General features: G+C 38.4%; 1 protein-coding gene across 6 annotated transcripts in view; it reads left to right on the top strand.

The window, feature by feature from the left end:
- SPTLC2 (serine palmitoyltransferase long chain base subunit 2) overlaps positions 1–14,216 on the top strand; it is a 110,673-nt gene that overhangs the window by 42,656 nt on the left and 53,801 nt on the right. For 5 of the 6 annotated variants that reach the window (XM_032621926.1, XM_032621929.1, XM_032621932.1 and 2 more), the window contains 4 exons: positions 254–347; positions 3,378–3,483; positions 4,698–4,917; positions 7,223–7,349. In XM_032621926.1, coding sequence (XP_032477817.1) covers positions 254–347; positions 3,378–3,483; positions 4,698–4,917; positions 7,223–7,349 — 547 coding nt within the window. Of the gene's footprint in view, positions 1–253; positions 348–3,377; positions 3,484–4,697; positions 4,918–7,222; positions 7,350–7,663; positions 8,638–14,216 lie in introns of those variants that run through there. The other variant, XM_032621928.1, reaches the window with a different exon arrangement.

The following is a 14,216-nucleotide window of genomic DNA, read 5'->3' as shown; positions in this document are numbered from 1 at the left end:
AAGTTATAGCATGTAAACAGTAATAATGATTTATATAATATTTTATTATAATATAATAAACTAATAAATATAATATCAATATCATATATTAATATAATAATATAAACAAAGATTTCAGAGCAAATTGATAACTTTGCCATTGTGCAGGCTTTCCTTAATAAGATATAATTATTAATGATTTTAGCATTTTGTGGTTTGGCTAACTAAACCTTTCCCCCCAGCTTCTTACCTTCCTGTGCTTGTGGTTTTGCAGGGTTGCCTGATTCTGAGTGATGAACTGAACCATGCATCATTGGTTCTAGGAGCCAGACTCTCAGGAGCAACCATTCGAGTCTTCAAGCACAACAGTGAGTTTGTTATGGAATTTACTGCTGGCTTTAGTGTGTAATATTCTTTGGGTTAGTGGCAGTGGTAACATTAATTACATTAATAGGAAATATAAGTGAAACTGAAGTAGCAACATTTAAAATGTCTTTCTGGTCCAGTCTTTTAAAAGTTATTATCTTTCTCATTGGAATAAAAGTAAAGGCTGAAGGAAGCCTTTTGGTACAAAGTAAAAACATTGAAAAAAAAAACATTGTTCTTTTTTTTTACTTTGAACTTTTTCATCTTCCTTGTTTACAAGTCACTTGTTTAGTATGCATTTGCTAGATGCCTGTGGTATGTCTTGTCATAACATTAGGGGTATTAAGGTGAATAAAGCAAGCTCCCTGATCTCAAGGATCTCTGACTGGTTGCTAAAGAGACTATAGACAAACCAGTAGTTAGAATACAACAGACGAATACTGAAATGCAGATATGAACAGGTGCTGTATAAGCACGGAGAAGAGTGGGACTAAGCCAGACCTTTCTCTCTAAATGGAAATATCTTTGTGTATTATTAAAATAATCACAATAAAAATGCATAACTTTCCAAGTTAAAACCCTCTTGTAGAGAGGAAAGATTACCAAGCTGTTCAGTATCATCATTTACCAGACTGTGTACATGTATAGACAAAAGGCTAAAAGAATATACGCCCAAATGTTAGGTCTGTGCCTCTGGATGGAGGTTTATGGATGGTAATAACTTTCTTCCTTTTGTCTTTGTTTTGTCTAAAATGTTTTACAGTGAGAAAGATATATACAGTATTTTGTTTTATGTAAATGGGATTTATTAAACACTGTTGTGTGACTTGCTGTTTTCTTGCAACACATCAGGAACTTTGGAGTACATGTGACTGTCCTCCTCCCGTAATGCCAGGGTGGCAGGCAGTGCCCTCATTCAGTCCATCCCTCAGTTTGAACATCCAGGTTGTTTCTGAATTTTTCTGCTACAAACAGTACTACTTAACATTCACATTTTTGCTCACTGGTCTGGTTAGTACCTTAGGATAAATTCCCAGCAGTCTTTAGAATGCATGGTTAAAATGGTATAAATTTGCTATGCTTTTCCAGATTGCCTCCAAATATGGTACAAATTTTTACACAACAACTCAACTCAAAAACAGTGACTGTTTCTACTCACAGGCCAACATAGGCCATTATGCATCATTTAAAATCTTTTCTAATCTAATAAGTCCAATAACATATTAATTTTTATTGCTTTGATTATTAAGTGTTGAGCAACTTTTTTTTTTTTTTTTTTGTGGTACATGGGCCTCTCACTGTTGTGGCCTCTCCTGTTGCGGAGCACAGGCTCCGGACACACAGGCTCAGCGGCCATGGCTCACGGGCCCAGCCGCTCCGCGGCACGTGGGATCTTCCCGGACCAGGGCACAAACCCATGTCTCCCGCATCGGCAGGCGGACTCTCAACCACTGTGCTACCAGGAAAGCCCCAAACTGTTTCTCTTTTTACTGATTATAAGAGCCTTTTATGTTGCAATATTTTTTATTTTTAACTTTATTTTTAGTGTCTTGCTGTACAGACTTATTAAAATGTTTATGTTGTCACATTTATTGTCTTAAGACTTTTGTTTGGATTTTGTGTAATGGCCTTCCCCATTTTTATCTAAATCTTTAGTTTACATGGGATTTGGAGAGTATACTATGAGAGAGGTATTGAATTTTTTTTTCCTGGGTAGATAATATGGTCAAGCATTCCATAGATATTTCCTTTCATCTAAAATTTTGAATCAGTGTTTATTTTTCCCTTCCCTTCTGTATATAAACAGAGGAAACTGAAACAATGAGTCCATTTTTACTTGTCTCCTGCTGTTTGCCACATGTCGCCCTCTGCAGCAAGACTAGTGGCTTCAGATGAGACTTTTTACTTTGTGGGAGCATCTCCTATCTCTAGGTTAGATAGCAGATAGATTGTTTTGTTATGAATAACCAAAGGTGTAAACACAGTCACAGCTTTGGGCCATTTTGTGTTTGTAGTATGTGTTCTTATTATCTTAGTTCTCTTTTCTGCCAATTTGCTCTCTTCTTTTATGAAGAGAGCAAATTCATGTAAGTTTGTAACCCTTTCCTTCAGTGATGAACAGTAAAGGATATAAAATCAGATTTATGGGATGCCTCCCACCCCTGGTAAACACACACTAGACTTAATGTTGCATAGATTTTGGGGCGGGGGGTTTGTAGGGACATTGCTTCAGGGCAGATATTTTAAGTATGCAGTCTGTAGTGGTGGTAGCAGTGGTCTTCAAAGCATTTGTCTTTAACAGGAAAATTATGCTCCTCATTAGTGGTAGTACTAGCCAAGTGTTTGCTGGGCCTGTTAACCACCTTAATGACCAACAGAGCCAGAAGAACTTGGTTGTGGACAGGCAGCTGGTCAAGTCAGACATGGAACAGTCTCAACTGATGGCCAAGCTTGCTAACACATAGATTCATGCTTGCCCAAACTGGTGTATATTCAACCCACTACCAAGATAAAGCTACTTAGCAGGCTTTTATTGAATATATCCTAGGTGAAAGGAAATGGGGTATACACTTTGAAGTTTTTCTCCCATATTTTGCTTCTTAGGAGGTGCATGTATTTGTAGTACTTCATTCACACTTTCTTGCTCAGCCTTCTTCATGCATTTACTTCTGAATGATTAAAGATACAGTTGATTGTATAAATACAGAAAAAGCTAACTGAATGGCAAGGTATTTCACATGAAACACTGGTCATTTCATAAGCATGCTAACCAACTGAATCACTTGTGCCACACTCATTTAGTCGAGTTTCTGTGGTTTTGAACACTTGTTACATTCTAGATGAGATTTTAATTCAAGCCAGCAGTAGCTTACCCATTTGGCCCTATCTTTTTCTGCCCAGTTCTAATTATGTTAATGTCCTTTGCTATCTGAGACACACTTCCTGAATAAGAAATGTATATTTGCACTTTAGGAATAAAGTTAGCAAAGAGGAAGATACTTTGTGCTGAAATTATTTTTTGTGTGCCACAGATATGCAAAGCCTAGAGAAGTTGTTGAAAGATGCCATTGTTTATGGTCAACCTCGGACACGAAGGCCCTGGAAGAAAATTCTAATCCTTGTGGAGGGAATATATAGGTAATCCTGCTTTATTATTCTTATGTCTGATTTGCGCCATGGAGTCATAGAAGTTTTAAGCTGAAGGGGACACTAATCTAGACTCCTCTGGAACTAAGGAGACAGGGTTTCTGACTTGTTAAAATACCTGGCTCTTCTTTATTCTTTCCATCATGCTGTATGATCTCCAGATCTCCTTTCTATTTGGCTCCTTTATTTTTCCACTGTTTGTAGAGGGGGTTTATACATAGGGGCAAGAATTGGAATATGTTTTCCAATATGTCAGAACAAATTACACGCCATTTAATTTTAAGAAATATTTTATTTTGCTTACCTGTTTGCAGCCCTTGCATTTATTCTCTCATCTCCTAATGTTTTTTATTCTTTTCATGTAATTTTAATTACACATGCAATGTGATGCAAAGTCTAATGTTGCCTATAATTACAAACTTTAGAAGAATCTACTGTGACCTCTGTCCCTCTGTGGTGAATTAAGATCACTTGTATTCTGGTGTTTGTTTTAAAAGATCCAGTCTCCTTTCCTTTAGATATCTGCCTATCCATGGCATTGTCTTTCTTTGCCAGTTTAAAACCACAGGTATGCTTCTTTTAAGGCTGGCTAATTTCCTTCACCATGTGCTGCTTTGTAGTTTAGCCTTTGGAGGGTAATCTTATTTTTTCTTGTTCCCAAATCTTGTTGTAACTCTGGATATGGAAAACTAGTGTAATGAACTCGGCACCTTGTTGATGTTCAGTAAATATTAATCCTTTCTTTTTCCTTTGGGGGATAAAAAACCATTGCAGTCTATTAATGAACAAAGATTTAATAAGTGCTGGAAGAGAGTAGTGAGTTAATAACAGAACTGCCTTATAAAATATACTGGAAAAGTAAGTTAAGAACTGTTACATGTTTTATGTAGAAGGCTAATAATATAGATTGCAACTTGGTTCCAATGGTATTGTTGAGACTGAATGAGAAGATTATGGACCACAAGTGTAATATATCTGGGGAAAATTTTTTTATTCTAAAGTTGTCTGGAAGTTCACCTGAGTTAGTATGAACCCAAGGAAATAAAGAATTGTTAAAACTGCTAAAAAAAAAAAACACAGGCAGAGTTGTCAGACCATTTAAAAAGGCAGTAAACTTAAAAAATTAATAATAATAAAGTGTCCAACTCCTAATTTTTGAGAGTTAAGAAGTCTCAGTGTGTGTATTTTTTACCCTGTTTTGCCAGCATGGAGGGATCTATTGTTCGCCTTCCTGAAGTGATTGCCCTTAAGAAGAAATACAAGGCATACTTGTATCTAGATGAAGCTCACAGCATTGGGGCTCTGGGCCCTACAGGACGAGGTGTGGTGGATTACTTTGGCCTGGATCCTGAGGATGTGGACATTATGATGGGAACATTCACAAAGAGCTTTGGTGCTTCTGGAGGATACATCGGAGGCAAGAAGGTAAATGGGCCCTGAGAATCAAGCAGTTAAGGTTCATAAAGGTATTGGCTACTAGATTTCAATTTGGTTACTCACATTTAGCAGATAGAGTCCCAAACTTGGATGTGGAGATCCTAAATTTGTTTGTGATTTAGGCGTATAATGCCAGCACACTTCACACTTCAGCTGCCTGGTGAGTGACTCTGATAAGCTGGTTCTGTTCATTGTTTGTTGTTTTCTTATTCGTTCTAAACTACATCCTGGTCTGAGTACAGAATACGCTCTTGTATGAAAGAACACACAGTGGTGCTGCCTGTTTGCCATAGTCTTCTATTGGGTTTGAGCTGTGCTCACTATTTCAAACATAGTGGGGATGTCATGGGAACTGGTGGGGGATAGAAGACCAGTTTCTTCCCCTGCCCTTGGATTCAGATGCATCTTGGGTGAGCATCAAGACAGGAAGAAAAAAGATTACTCTGCTAGCTCTGGTGTACTAACAAGGCATTGTATTTTCCAATTCAAAAATTACATAATGAACTCTGGGGTATTTGAGAATCAGTGTAGCATGGTGGAAATGGTTCAACCATGGAGACAGAGCCCTAGGTTTGAGTATTTCCCAAACTTCATGAGACCTTGGGCAAAGTATTTAACCTTCCGATTTCCTTATCAGGAAAACAGAGATAAATGTGCCTGGCTTATAAGATTGTAGTTAAGGTTTAAAAAATAATATATGTCCATGCTATAACGTAGAAATAACCTTGAAAGCCTTATGTTAAATTAAAGAAGTCAGTCACAAAAGGCTAAAGTATTTTTTTTTATATGATATATCCAGAATAGGCAAGTCATAGAGACAGAAATAGGTTAGTGGTTGCCAGGGCCTCAGGAGATGGGGGAAGTAGAAAGTGACTGCTAATGGGTGTGAGGTTTCTTTTTGAGGTAATGAAAATGTTCTAAAATTAGATAGTAATGAAAGTTGCACAGCTCTGTGAATATACTGAAAGCCACTAAATTATACAGTTTGAAAAAGTGAATACTATGGTATGTGAATTGTATATTAATAAAACTGTTATTTTAAAAAACTCTCCAGTTTTAGGGAAAAAAACAGTGTATGTCAAGTATTTGTACATAGTACATGGTAGGTGCTTAAATGTCCTTAAATAAATGTCCTTAAATTCCTCTTTAAAATTTGACACTGGGAGTCTTAAAGCATGGACTTTCTCTTAATAATTCATTGTCTTTTAGAGAAACCCCATTATCAGTGGTTTTAGTCAAGTTCAATAGATATTTACTTCAATTTTTAAAAGGACCAGGCTCACTTTGGAGAATTGATTGGTTTTTGGTAAGATTTGTTGCTAAACAAAAGGATAGAAAAATAATACTCTGGGAGATCATTGAGGTACAGTGTATTTATGGTTTTTTTGGTTTTGTACAATTTTTAGTATCTACACTGTTTTCTGGCGGCATTTTCTGTCTCCTGTTTTGGTTCTGGAACATAAGCTTCTTTGTGTGCACATTTTATATAAAGACTTAGTGAAGTTAAAAGGTATCAGAGAATAGAGCTATACAACTGATTGTTTTGAAATTTTTGTGACTGACAGACAAGTTTTTTTTTTTTTTTATTCAGTGAGATGGCTTTAGTGTCATTATGAAAGACCCAATGAATTTCTGTTTAACTTTTGCCACATTTATATCATTTTATAAATCTCTGTTTATCTGGAGAGGACATTTAGTGTTTTTAAAATTGATATTAGAGACCCGTCTCTTATTCGGGAATGTACGGATGAGCTTTGCAGGCATGGGATAAGATGCAAATGATATTTTCTGTAATACTTAGAAGTAAGTTGTATCTAAACAGCAATTCAAACGCTTTCTTGTTGAATTTAGCATTGCAGAGCTGTTTATAACATTAAATGATATGTTCTCTAAGTTTAGAGGTCTTCTTTAAAGCTAGTTCTTCTTCCTTTCATGTTGTGGCATGTTTAAAAAACGAAACAGAGAATTCCCTGGTGGCCCAGTGGTCAGGACTCCTCTCTTTCACTGCTGATGGCGCAGGATCAATCCCTGGTCTGGGAACTAAGATCCCACAAGCTGCGCAGCACAGCCAAAAAAACAAAACAAAACAAAGCCTAAGGATGTTGCCATGTGTCTGACCCAGTTGTTGCTGACAGTGTGCTTTGACTGTATTGGTTGATCTCGTGTCTCAGATAGATGTGCCTATTCCAGTGCTATTGAAGGGAGGAGGCTTCTGTCACCTGGGAGGAAGGCAGTGACATTGCTGGTGAATTCACGCACTGCCTCTAATGCCTTGCTTCTGTGAACTCCCCAGGAGCTGATCGACTATCTGCGGACACATTCTCATAGTGCAGTGTACGCCACATCACTGTCACCACCTGTTGTGGAGCAGATCATCACTTCTATGAAGTGCATCATGGGGCAGGATGGCACCACCCTTGGTAAGTCTTTCTTTTCTTGGAAAATTTCCTGGGCTCAGTAAATACTTAGCAATCAAAAGTACTCTTTTTCTTGAGCTTTTTTCCTAAAAGGAGGAGTCAGGTATACTAATGGGCAGTGCTGGCAGGTATGTGAGGTCTTGGTTTCTAGCCACACTTTTCAGTGTGTTTACACACACCATGAGAACTAGCCTGGCTCATTTCCTGTTGAATTTTCTTGTCTACAGATGGTGAGGCTTTAATCTCACTATCCTACGTATTCTCATATCTTAGGTGATAAGTCTTCAGGGTCTTTCTTTTTTTTTTGCGGTACGCAGGCCCCTCACTGCTGTGGCCTCTCCCGCTGCAGAGCACAGGCTCCGGACACGCAGGCCCAGCGGCCATGGCTCACGGGCCCAGCCGCTCCATGGCATGTGGGATCCTCCCAGACCGGGGCACAAACCCGTGTCCCCTGCATCGGCAGGCGGACTCGCAACCACTGTGCCACCAGAGAAGCCCTTCAGGGTCTTTCTTGAATTGTATAATTTTATGTGAAGATGTAATTCACTGTGTAGCGATGTTTTGTTCCCATAGTATTTAAAAGCTGCTGTTTCCGTGAATTAGTGTCCTTGATTTAATGCCTTTTAAAAGAGTTTCTAATTTAACATACAGTATATAATAAAGGTCATCCTGAATCTATTTATTCTGTCTTTGCTGGGATTTGTAGTCCAAACTAGATTCTCTGACTAAAACATACTCAAGTGAACCAAGTGATGTTCGCTTTCTGATATTTGACTTTTATATCACTAGAGGGCAGTGTTGACTACAGAAAAGTTATAATAAAGGGGAGCAATTGGGTTTTTTTGTTTTGTTTTTTCACTTTGAGAAGAATCTCCATTGTGAGTGTGAGACATACATTTGCTTTTTTAATGCTTCTAAAATCACTTTTGCTCTAGTGAAATATTTCATGTTATCAGCCTTGAGCTCTCTACTCTTCAGCTGTATAATATTTTGTGGTAATATTGATCTGGTTTGCATTGAAAAACAAGAAAAAAGTAGTATGTCTCATTTTCATTGATTTAAGCCTGTTTTCTTAAATCAGAATTCTCTCTTAATGTTTTTTCTGATCTGTGGTACATGCATCCTTGTTATCTCTTGGAAGTGTTGATCATTTTTAGTTTCATAAATTGATTCCTTGGGGAAGAATATAATTCATTAATGTCGTGAACAACACATGGAGCCTTGTGAGAAGCTCCCTGCTAACAAAGCTACAGCGTTATCTTCTCTCTCTCATATAAGGTATTACTAGAAATAGCATGCTTTGATCTGAGTGTACATATATGCTCATATATGTAAATGTATGTGTATCTATGCTTATATATATATGTACATAGCTAGCACTTAGCTAGTTATTTGCCATAGGTGCATCAGCCTTGTTGATTCAGCACACAGATTTAGGTGACTGAAAAACGAATGGTAACAGCTCTCAAAGTTACCTTAGATAATTTCTTTGCCCTATCCTAGAGCATGGGTCCATGTGATGCGTGACCTCTGGATAAATGACTTATCTGTGCTAAATAATGAAATCTAGGCTCTACTGGTAGACAGAAAATGAAATATGGTAATTAGATATAGACTTTGGGTTAGCACTCATTTTCCAGTTTATCTATTGCCTCTCTAACCACCCCCTAAGCTTAGTGGTGTGAAACAACAGCCATCTTATTATGCTCACAGATTCTGCGGGTCAGGAATTCGGTCAGGGCACAGCAGGGATAGCTTGTCTTTGCTCCACAGTGTCTGGGGCTTGAACTTGGAAGACCCAGGCGGCTGGGGAAGACTCTGATGGCTGGGGGCTGGGGTCATCTGGAGGCTTCTTCACTTACACATCACTTGGGCTGGAGTGACTTGAAGGCTGCGCTCAGCTGAGGCTGTTGACCAGAGCACCTTCACGTGTCCTTTCCATGTGGCGTGGGCTCCTCACAGCATGGAGACCGGGTATCCAGATAGGACCCTGCAGAGAGCAAGCATTCCCAAAGAACCTGCTGAAACCCCATGACCTTCTGTGATCTGTTGTTAACAAGCAAGTCACCAAGGCCAGCCCAGATTGCAGGGCATGGGGAATCAGACTCCACCGCAAATGGGAGGCAGGTCAAAGAATTTGTGGCCATTTTTAAAACTTGCCACTACCAGCCTTTAGATAATATATTTTAAAATTAGTCCCTAAAACTTTTAATTAGTGTGACAGACTTCTGCTGGTTATGTTGTTTCTCTCCCAGAATAGAGGATAAACCATTTCTCATAAAGCCTGCTACCTGATCCTATTTAAATTTGGCCTGATTTCTTTTAGATTTGAGTGGGTTAAGGCAATGCTTATTTTTATGACATCATTTTTTTTTTTTTTTTTGCGCTACACGGGCCTCTCACTGTTGCGGCCTCTCCCGTTGCGGAGCACAGGCTCCGGACGCACAGGATCAGTGGCCATGGCTCATGGGCCCAACTGCTGTGCGGCATGTGGGATCTTCCAGGACCAGGGCACGAACCCGTGTGCCCTGCATTGGCAGGCAGACTCTCAACCACTGCGCCACCAGGGAAGCCCTATGACATCATTTAATGCATCTTTTCATTGTCCTTGAAGAAAAAAGGTGGAACCAGACAGTAGCCCTTTGACTATGCCTTAAGATGACCTTTAAAAAAGAGGTATCTGCAATTATCTGAGTGTGATTTTATAATAGAAGTCACCTACCTCAAGAGAAACTTAATTTCATATGTCCAGAACATTGAATTTCATTAATTCCACAAACATTGAGTATCTCACTACATGTTAGACTCTCTGAATCAGAATCCATAGGCAGTGGGCATCCAAGCAGATCATTTGAATGAGGTGTATACTTGGGGGTTACTGGGGCTGTAGAGGGTAGTGGGCTGTTGTATTAATCCCAGAGATTACTGTACCATAGAAAAATTGAAGTTTTATTAATCATTCACCAAATATTTGAGTGCCTGCAGTGTGTAGTAGGTGCTGATTCATCAAAGAATAAAATACCCCCAAATTCCTGCCTTGCGGGGTTTCTAATAAGGGAAATAAATCATACAGTTGCTAGAAAGTGGTAAGTACTCTGGGAAAAAGCGAGAAAGGTAGGTATTGAGGAGTTCTGGAGACACAGTTTGTAATTCTAAATAGGGTGGTCATTGAGAAGGTAAGATTGAGCGAGGTGGGAATTTAACCCTGAAAATCCAGGGCTAGAAGGCCCCGAGATGTAGGTGACTCCATGTTCAGCAATAGTATGAAGGCCACTGTGGCAGGAGCATAATAGTATAGGTAGAGTGCCTGAGGATGAGTGAGTGAGGTGAGGACAGCGGGGAGACTCTTGTCCTGCAGCGGTGTTAGGTTGATATGAAAACACAGACACACTGGTTCTCTTGCCTTGTCTAGTATCAAACTCAAATTCTTGAATAGTTTCTGTGGGCTTTTTAATATTGGCAGGCTTGTGGCCTGTTTCAGATAGGTTAAGAATTTTACTGCCCCTTCAGCTTTCATGAAAAGTACAGAATATAATATACCCATGATTATATTTTGAAGAAATTTGTCTAGAAAGAGTCAGATTTGCCTAAGACCTATACCAGTGGTTTTCCTTTCAGTGAATTTCAGTAGCACTGTGAGTTGGGAATGGGGGAAGCAAAGTGTAACCCATATATGAACAGAAGAGACTGCTATATGATAATGATATTGCAAATGGAAGAACTCTTTCTTTACTTTGTGGTAAATATCTCACATATGATTTCTATTTAGGAATGAGAGGGGAAAAGATCATGTAATGTTAGGGTTTGGTCCTAGATTTAATGTTGGTTTAAGGGAATATTAAAAGTAAGAAGCTGGTTTTCTTGTCATGTCCTTACTATTATTCTCTGACTTTTGTTACCAGGCATACAAATATTAAGCATTATTTGAAAAAGCTCTTTTTTTTTTAAAAAAGTATTTATTTATTTATTTATTGTGGTACATGGGCCTCTCACTGCTGTGGTCTCTCCCATTGTGGAGCACAGGCTCCGGACACGCAGGCTCAGCAGCCATGGCTAACGCACCCAGCCACTCCACAGCATGCGGGATCTTCCCGGACCGGGGCACGAACCCGTGTCCCCTGCATCGGCAGGCAGACTCTCAACCACTGTGCCACCAGGGAAGCCCGAAAAAGCTCATTTTTGACATAATATCTTCTCCTTCTTGTAAGACATAATAGTTTTATATATTGCATGTTTTAAATTTCTCTGTTGTGTAAACTTATTTCATCATAAACAGTCCTTCCTGTGGGGCCACTCCAGAAGCTTTTCTCACCAAACAGGATGCCGAGCCAATGGAATTCCCTTGCAGATGGGACTAAAGACAGCAAAGAGTCACCAGGAACTTGATTTCCTTTATTTATTTATTTTTTCCTCCTGTTTCAGTTTCAAATAATTCAAAGAATTATAGGACTAGAGGCTTTAAATAAGCTGCAATTAGCACAGCATTTATTTATTTTTATACAACCAGTTCTTTTTAGTTATCTCTTTTATACATATTAGTGTATACATGTCAATCCCAATCTCCCAATTCATCCCACCACCCCATCACCCACCCCCACTTCCCCCCTTGGTGTCCATACGTTTGTTCTCTACATCTGTGTCTCCATTTCTGCCTTGCAAACCGGTTCATCTGTACCATTTTTCTAAATTCCACATATATGTGTTAATATACGATATTTGTTTTTTCTCTTTCTAGCTTACTTCACTCTGTATGACAGTCTCTAAGTCCATCCATGTCTCTACAAATGACCCAATTTTGTTCCTTTTTATGGCTGAGTAATATTCCATTGTGTATATGTACCGCATCTTCTTTATCCATTCATCTGTCGATGGGCATTTAAGTTGCACCCATGACCTGGCTATTGTAAATAGTGCTGCAATGAACAGTGGGGTGCATGTGTCTTTTTGAATTATGGCTTTCTCTAGGTATATGCCCAGCAGTGGGATTGCTGGGTCATATGGTAATTCTATTTTTCATTTTTTAAGGAACCTCCATACTGTTCTCCATAGTGGCTTTATCAATTTACATTCCCACCAACAGTGCAAGAGGGTTTTTCTTTTCTCCACACCCTCTCCAGCATTTGTTGTTTGAAGATTTTCTGATGATGCCCTTTCTAACAGGTGTGAGGTGATACCTCATTGTAGTTTTGATTTGCATTTCTCTTATAATTAGTGATGTTGAGCAGCTTTTCATGTGCCTCGTGTCCATCTGTATGTCTTCTTTGGAGACATGTCTGTTTAGGTCTTCTGCCCATTTTTTGATTGGGTTGTTTGTTTTTTCTTAATATTGAGCTGCATGAGTGGTTTACATATTTTGGAGATTAATCCTTTGTCCGTTGATTCGTTTGCAAATATTTTCTCCCATTCTGAAGGTTGTCTTTTCATTTTGTTTATAGTTTCCTTTGCTGTGCAAAAACTTTTATGTTTCATTAGATCCCATTTGTTTATTTTTGTTTTTATTTCCATTAGTCTAGGAGATGGGTCAAAAAAGATCTTGCTGTGATTTATGTCAAAGAGTGTTCTTCCTATGTTTTCCTCTAAGAGTTTTATAGTGTCTGGTCTTACATTTAGGTCTCTAATCCATTTTGAATTTATTTTTGTGTATGGTGTTAGGAAGTGTTCTAATTTCATTCTTTTTACATGTAGCTGTCCAGTTTTCCCAGCACCACTTATTGAAGAGACTGTTTTTTCTCTGTATATCCTTGCCTCCTTTGTCACAGATTAGTTGACCACAGGTGTGTGGGTTTATCTGTGGGCTTTCTATCTTGTTCCATTGATCTATGTTTCTGTTTTTGTGCCAATACCATATTGTCTTGATTTTGTAGCTTTGTAGTATAGTCTGAAGTCAGGGAGTCTGATTCCTCCAGCTCTGTTTTTTTCCCTCAAGACTGCTTTGGCTATTCGGGGTCTTTTGTGTCCATACAGATTTTAAGATTTTTTGTTCTAGTTCTGTAAAAAATGCCATTGGTAATTTGATAGGGATTGCATTGCATCTGTAGATTGCTTTGGGTAGTATAGTCATTTTCACAATATTGATTCTTCCAATCCAAGAACATGGTATATCTCTCCATGTGTTTGTGTCATCTTTGATTTCCTTCATCAGTGTCTTATAGTTTTCTGAGTATAGGTCTTTTACCTCCTTAGGTAGGTTTATTCCTAGGCATTTTATTCTTTTTGTTGCAATGGTGAATAGGGTTGTTTCCTTAATTTCTCTTTCTGATCTCTTGTTATTAGTGTATAGGAATGCGAGAGATTTCTGTGCATTAATTTTGTATCCTGCAACTTTACCAAATTCATTGATTAGCTCTATTAGTTTACTGGTGGCATCTTTAGGATTCTCTATGTATAATATCATGTCATCTGCAAACAGTGACAGTTTTACTTCTTTTCCAATTTGTATTCCTTTTATTTCTTTTTCTTCTCTGATTGCCATGGCTAGGACTTGCAAAACTGTTGAATAATAGTGAGAAAAGTGGGCATCCTTGTCTTGTTCCTGATCTTAGAGGAAATGCTTTCAGTTTTTCACCATTGAGAATGATGTTTACTGTGGGTTTGTCGTATGTGGCCTTTATTATGTTGAGGTAGGTTCCCTCTATGCCCACTTTCTGGAGAGTTTTTATCATAAATGGGTGTTGAATTTTGTCAATAATCTTTTCTGCATCTATTGAGATGATCATATGGTTTTTCTCCTTCAGTTTGTTTATATGGTGTATCATATTGATTGATTTGTGTATATTGAAGAATCCTTGCATTCCTGAGATAAACCCCAATTGATCATGGTGTACGATCCCTTTAATATGCTGTTGGATTCTGTTTGCTACTATTTTGTTG

This window comes from Phocoena sinus, chromosome 2 (assembly GCF_008692025.1).
Source record: "Phocoena sinus isolate mPhoSin1 chromosome 2, mPhoSin1.pri, whole genome shotgun sequence".
In the NCBI taxonomy this organism is placed as follows: Eukaryota; Metazoa; Chordata; class Mammalia; order Artiodactyla; family Phocoenidae; genus Phocoena; species Phocoena sinus.
This window is presented reverse-complemented; position numbering and strand designations above follow the sequence as displayed.